General features: G+C 39.0%; 1 protein-coding gene across 2 annotated transcripts; it reads right to left on the reverse strand.

Annotated features, from left to right (window-relative positions):
- Positions 1-1,657: 1,657 nt before the first annotated feature.
- pmpca (peptidase, mitochondrial processing subunit alpha) lies at positions 1,658-6,664 on the reverse strand. 2 transcript variants are annotated; one of them, XM_032515524.1, is made up of 13 exons: positions 6,574-6,664; positions 5,057-5,259; positions 4,886-4,965; positions 4,730-4,812; positions 4,483-4,577; positions 4,281-4,381; positions 3,365-3,628; positions 3,187-3,279; positions 2,966-3,099; positions 2,768-2,858; positions 2,448-2,510; positions 2,203-2,347; positions 1,658-2,074 (listed from the first exon to the last, which is right to left on the reverse strand). In XM_032515524.1, exons 1-13 carry the CDS (start codon positions 6,618-6,620, stop codon positions 1,905-1,907), a joined length of 1,569 nt encoding a protein of 522 aa, XP_032371415.1. In that variant the 5' UTR covers positions 6,621-6,664; the 3' UTR covers positions 1,658-1,904. The 2 variants fall into 2 exon arrangements, with proteins under 2 accessions (XP_032371415.1, XP_032371416.1); XM_032515525.1 differs by having other exon boundaries at positions 2,966-3,084; positions 6,574-6,620.
- Between the last annotated feature and the right edge of the window lie 610 nt (positions 6,665-7,274).

Consider the following 7,274-nt stretch of genomic DNA (forward strand, 5'->3'; position numbering starts at 1 on the left):
CAATGTGTAGTACAACAAATATATGGTGTTTTCTGAAAATTAATCCAATTATGAACCTGAAAATGAGCATAATATGAGCACTTTAACAATTTTGGTGGCACATTGAGGTGCATTTTTTTATTGTAATTTAGGCATCTGCAGTTCATTTTAACTTGAGTTTTGTTATGAATGTAATGTATTGTAGGATAATTTTGTTATGACTGAAGAAGGGAGGTTCAATGTATCATTTCAGACATTGATGAACACTACAGTCAGGAGGTTGTTACTACTTGTTACATGTTAAATTTCAGGGAGATTAAATGTATTTAACAGATATTACTTTTTCCACTTTCTATAAAATAGATGATTTACACTGTTAATACCTGTCACTACATTTTCTCTTATTAGGCCAAGTAATACTATAACAGACTGTAACCCAATGCCTTACGTCTCATCTCACCGCTCTGTTACCTCATATACTATAAACTGTATACTACATTAATGAACTTGCATTCCCAGCATGAAAAGCAGTACGCTCCAAAAGAAAAGTGCCTGTGGGTCTTGTTTTGATTTCCTAAAGACCTCTTAACTTTATCTGCATATTTTTATGTGATCTCGTAATAAATGTTTGAAAACACTTTGTTGGCTGAATTTTGTTTTGAAGCTTCAGTTTTTGTACAGATCAAACAAATAAGAAATGGCAGGGGTGAGCCTTGATTTTGTTGAGATTTTGTTAGCGGCAGGCGAGCCGTTTCCACTCTTTATGCTAACCTAACTGGCGACTGGCTGTAGCTTCATATTTCAGGGACAAATTTAACATTAGTATTGATATTCTCATCTAATTCTCTGGCGGAAAATCAAACTATTCCTCTAATTTATCCTGTTAATATTATCGTATATTTTTTATTTGCAAGGGCATCAACACAACCACAAAAATACAAAGTAACAGATTTCACTTTAGATTTCAATCTCTTTACAGTACATCTGACAGTAATGACAGAAACCATGATTTCAATCTTCTTGAGGACAAATTTGCTACAGTTGTAAGGGTTGTCACATTTATCCAAAAACTTCCAAGGATGCTTTTATTAATCGGTCAACCCTCGGGATGTGTAGAGTCTTCTGTGCCTGTGAAGCGAGACTATGAAGTGCTGTGTTGTATGATCTGTTTTCTGATCCATCCACTCTATGAAAAGAGAAGGATTGTTATGGAGCTCAGTGAATTTTAGAGAGCTGAGGTTTTGCAAGTAGAGAAAAATAAAAGCTCAATAAAAAAAATAATAGTTTAGACACTGCTGGGGACGTTTGCCGCCCCTTCTCTCGCCCAAATGCTGCTTTACTTTAAGTGTAATAGCATTCATTCAAAGACAGAAACATAACAGGTTGGTATTTAGGTTTTCAAATTAGTGAACTAACATTCTAATTTTGGCTTTGGGGTGAATTGTCCCTTTAAAACCAAACTCCCATCTCATCCAGTAAGAGCGGGCGTCCCACGTAGGCTGAGTCCTTTGCAGAGGCCGCGGTTTGAATCCGACCTGCAGCCCTTTGCTGCGTGTCATCCCTTCTCTTTCTCTCCCACTTTCCTGTCTATCCACTGTTGCTGTCAAATAAAAAAGGGAAAAGCCCCAAAAAATAATCGTAAACAAAAAAAAAAAAATCAAATAACCAAACTCCTAAAAACCACCCCGGTAAATAATGAAATATGGCTTTCCTGCCCACAAACAACAAATACCCCAATTGTATGTAGACTATGGTAGAGTGAAATGCAACTTTTCTTTAAAATCTCCACTCTCAGAGGTTCAGTCAAGAGCCCGGGTATCAGTCCCCTCCCACAGTGAGCTGGGTTGAGTTCTGTGGTGGGAGGGAACGCTAGTGTAATCCAGTCCAGTTTATGTACAGCGACCCGGCTCGATGGCCATGCGGTCCTATCGGAAGAGGCGATACATGCGGGGCAGGCGTCCGTCTTTGCTGGACAGGGCGGCCTGGATGTGTTCGTATGAGGGCAGCTCCGTCAGGTCTCCCAGAGCTGCTACTGCGGGCTTACTGCGCAGCATCTTCGTGGTTACTCTCTTAATATCACTGGCGGTCACGTTGCCTGGAAATTATTATTTGAAAAGGTCAAAATCTAAATAAAATATTAAGCCTGTCTAGTTCTTAATTAATGATGTCCTTTTTCCTCTTACACAGGTATTTTATGGCTGCTATATTATCTTTAGTACTCACTTATTAGATCACACAGTTCATGTGGCAGCTTCCTCTTTCCTGTGGAGAGAACCTGGCGACCAACATCTTCAAAAATAACTGGCCGCGACTCGAGGTTCATCATCAACATGGACTTGAGCTGAGTCTTGGCCCTCTCCAGCTCCATCTGAATATACAGGGATGAGAAAAAAAATGTTCCGAGAACTGTACACCACCTTTGTTTCTTTAACTATAATCAATATTGCTAAAGTCGCCACAGCTATTACCTCTCCTGCGTTGCTGGCCATCTGAATGAACTCTCTTGTTATTATCTCCACCATTTCTCGCACCTGGAGATGAACGTATGCAATGATAAGAAATCTACACAAACATCAACAAAGACAAACAAAAAGAGCCATTTACACAAGAAAACCATATGCACATTTGAAAACATCACATGGCTTTTTAACAAAGTTTTAGAGGAATATCCGATAATTGAAACTTCCCTTGACAAAGTAGTGATTAAAAAATCTTTAAAAAAAAATGCTATTTGCATGCAAAGGTACAATGAGACATTTGTACTGTGCAGTCCTGAGCCTGTACCAACCTGTCTGGGGTCTGCACTGGCATGGATACACAGCAGACCGCTGTCCTCATAGCTATGGTGGTAGGAGGTGGCATTGTACATCCAATGATGCCTACAATACAAGTAAAACCATAAGACAATTTGTGAAACTGACTGGTGTTATTTTTATAGACTTCTGATTATCTGATGAAGTTGAATTGAGGCTTGTGAGACGCTCACCTGTTGAGCACGTTCAGATATAGGCGGGTGAACATGCCTTTTCCAGGTCCTCCTGCAGAAAAGGAGCCTCCGCCACCCATCATCATGTTGAGCACAGCGAATGGGATGAAGTCTTCCTCCTGTGAAGGGAAAAGTTTTTTTTTTTTTTAATTTGGAAGCTTGAATCTAACATGTATCAGACACCTGACTGAAGACTCTTCAGGATAGCCAGACACACCCACCAGGAAGGAGCAGCTCTCCAGCCCGATCATGATGTGGGTGAGCTCTGGGATCGGGGTGGGGCCAAGGCTCACATCGGACATATCCTTCTCAATCTAACAGATTAAAAAGAAGAAGATGTTACTTTTCTTTTTCGCCATTTGACTACTGGAAATCAAACAAAAAAAAACAAGAAATCACCTTGACGATGCCACCAGTGTACTGTGCTACAGAGAGGTCCACGTTGGCCACTGCACTTGCTCCCCACACCGGCTTCGCATCCAGCAGGTATTTCCTGGCACATTTGACCAGCTGCTCGTGCTCGATGCCCACTCCGGCCAGCACCATCCGCTCGGGACAGTAGTAGTTCCGCAGGTAGCTGTGAAGCACTTTCTTGTCAATCTCGTCCACGTTGCCTACAGGACAAAAGCGAGGCAGTCCAACCGTGTTTCCGCGATACGCGGCCTGGAAGCCAACAATTACCACACGTTACAAATTGTTAAAGGGAAAATAAAGCTACAGTAATCTGGTACAACGCTTACAATTATATTCGTTTTTTACAACTACAGTCTCCTTGACAGGCTGGTCAAGAATGAGCATTCAGGCTCTTCAAATATTTAATCAAGGTTTTATTTTTTCTTGTCTTTCAGGGGCAAGGTTTGATCTGTTATCCTTTCAGAAAGCACAACATGACTATGATGCTATTTGGTGATTAGACAGATGAAACAGGTCTGAAATTATGCGGTTATGACGGTTATAGTTTTTGTAATTAATTCATGATTTTACTAAATACAAAGCTTTTTCCAGTGAAAGGTAACTTAGGTTGCATTTATATAATATATTTGGTCTTATATATATATATATATATATATATATATATATATATATATATATATATATAACAGAAAACGTACTGCAGTTGACATAAAGCCTGGTGTGTGTGTGTGTGTGTGTGTGTGTGTATTTTATTATTATTATGTTTGACAATACACACACTAAACAATTAAGCAACTAATCAACAGCATACTTATCTATTTTTAACTGATCAGTTACAGATCATGGATCAGTTTTTTTACTTTCACAGAGAGCTGGGGTTAGAACAAATGATGCGACTCACAGCATGGATCATCTCAGTGAGTAAAGGTTCAGGGTCTGGCCTCATGTTTAGATCTTCTAACTCAAAGCGTACCGCCATTCTGGTCATTTCGATTTCATCATCTGCATGTAAACAAACTGATCAACTCAGAAAGGCAGTGGAGACAGACAGACATTTGGCACAGTGCCCATGGATTTGTCATCGGAAATAATAATGGACATACCCAGCAGACGAGGCTGTAGAACAGCATCAGAGAGAAGACTGACCACTGTGTCCAGACCCTTAACTTCAGCAGACACTGCATACATGGTGGTATCCCTGCACAGCAAAATGAACAATATGTCACACAAACAGCTTTTTCCACATACTCTCCAACGGAATAAAGGCCTAGTTCACACATGGAAGGTAGTAATACACAAACACTACATTCTGTAACATTGAGACAGGCATTGTGCTAAGAGCCTACATACCTTGATGTCTGGCAGTCACATATCCCTCCGTGTTGTTCCAACGTGAGGAGAATTTCATCTTTACTCCCGTACTGAGCTGTGGACTAAAGATTAAAACATTACTTTACACACCTCAACTTCCTTTAATTTTGTGGTCTTTGACTTTGTTTTACTTACAGAAAAGGCGAGTTTCTCTATGAAGTGAGCTATTCCACTCGGATACTTTGCTTCATGTCTGGATCCAGAATTTACTAAAACTAAGAAAGAAAACAAACACATTTTATCCCCTTCAGCCATATTCTGAAGACAAGTGGAGATTACAATTTGCATATCACTGCCACAACTTACTTCCAACTGTGCAGAATTGACCAAACTTGTTTTGGGAGGCGACTTTGAGGCCATTTTCTAGAGTGGTGATCTTGGTCTCATATTTTTCCTGACCATCTACCGATGCAAACACTGGCTTGGGGATCCCAGGCAGGGGTGCAGAGAGGGAGATATTTGGGTATCGGCCGCCACTGCTGTACTTTCTGTAAGCTGCGATCCCAAACCTTTGAGAACAGCAAGGCAACAACAACATAAGATAAGATATACTTTATTTTCCTCGTAGGGAAATTTGTTTTGGACAAAACAAAGTTTCTTTAACATATTCTCAGCAACACTATGTTCCTCCACTCATTTGATTATTTTTTATTTTTTTACTTTAAAGATGGAGTGGATAGAGTTTATGTGGTAAGTGAAAGGTAGTAAGTAACATAACATGGCAATAGAATAGAATCAGACTCCAAAATACTAACACTAAAGCCATTTAAACTGACTTTAACACATAATTAAAGCTAAACTGGCACTTCTCAAAGTTGGATCCAAATAATTTACCTAAAATTGAAAATATCAACAAACATTCAGCTCAGCGTGTTAGTCTAACAAAATGAAAAGACCAAGAAAATCACAAAAAATATAACTTACTTATCTGCCAACCTTTAACATATCGGTGGTTAAAGTTGTTATTTTTTATCTTTATAGCAAATCAAGTAGAATGTCAAATTCCAAAATTAACATATGACAAGGGTTAGGAGGTATATAAAATATGAAAGTAGTATGAAAGTAAGAAAACAAAAAATTTAACGAGAAATACAATAAATAATTTAGCAGTTCAAGCAATTAAGAAAAAACTAAATATCAAGTCTTTAAGGCTTTAGGGTTTGCAGAGTAGCTTGAACATATTGTAGCATTTTATTTGTAAAGATTTTAAATAGGTGTTTTGTTACAGAATTTACTTTTGTGAATGTGAAATTTCGCCAAGATAACAAAAAGATTGATGATATTATACGGTTTTTGTTCTAGAATACAGAAATCATAAAAACCAAACCGCACATCCTGGTATAGCAGAGAAACGTTATACAGATACATTTAGCAAAGTCTTCCCGAAAAGTTAAAGTGTAAAAAAGTATAAAGGACAAATCCAAAATAAGTGGACGGTCGTTTCACGATCTACTCCACAGAAAGAGGAGTCAATGTCATTTTTCAGTCTGTGCAAAAAATGTTTTGCTGGATAGCACCGATGAAGAAATTTAAAACGCGAAATGATTGTGATAAAAAGGTAAAGTCCAAACTTTTTGAAATGAATCTTCCCCAGACAGTAATGGGTAACGCATTAGCCATCCTGACTGTGACTTATCAAGACTAGCGTTACGTTACAGCCCGACAGTTTGACAGCTAGCTAAGGGTTAGCATCGTGCTAACCGTGTAAGCTAATCTTGGATCATGAGGACGTAGAAAAGTTATGACACTGCACAATCCTATTTCCACGTACTTAACTCGAGTCTGGCGACCATTTACGAGCATTTATTTTAAACTTGCATTACCTTTGAACACGACTCCAGCTTCTGTACCTCGACATGTGAGTCGCCATCTTGGATCCTCTCTGTGACCAGAACAAAAGTCACCCGGATGATGATGAAAGTTTTCTGAAGCACTTCCGCCGAAGACACCAACAAGCAAACAAAGAAAAGAGAAATAACTGCTTTCTTAATTTGGAATTTCGTTTTGCAATGGTGCCGTACAACAAAAAAACCTGACATATACACACACACACATATATACATATATATAATATATATATATATATATATAGTACAGGCCAAACGTTTGGACACACCTTCTCATTCAATGAGTTTCCTTTATTTTCATGACTATTTACATTGTAGATTATCACTGAAGGCATCAAAACTATGGATGAAAACATTTGGAATTATGTACTTGACAAAAAAAGTGTGAAATAACTGAAAACATGTCTCATATTCTAGTTTCTTCAAAGTAGCCACCCTTTGCTCTGATTACTGCTTTGCACACTCTTGGCATTCTCTTGATGAGCTTCAAGAGGTAGTCCCCTGAAATGGTTTCCCAACAGTCTTGAAGGAGTTCCCAGATGCTCAGCACTTGTTGGCCCATTTGCCTTCACCCTGCGGTCCAGCTCTTCCCACACCATCTTGATTGGGCTCAGGTCCGGTGACTCTGGAGGCGCAGCACATTTCTGAGGCTGGTGACTCAGTTGAACTTATCCTCA

This window comes from Etheostoma spectabile, chromosome 5 (assembly GCF_008692095.1).
Source record: "Etheostoma spectabile isolate EspeVRDwgs_2016 chromosome 5, UIUC_Espe_1.0, whole genome shotgun sequence".
In the NCBI taxonomy this organism is placed as follows: Eukaryota; Metazoa; Chordata; class Actinopteri; order Perciformes; family Percidae; genus Etheostoma; species Etheostoma spectabile.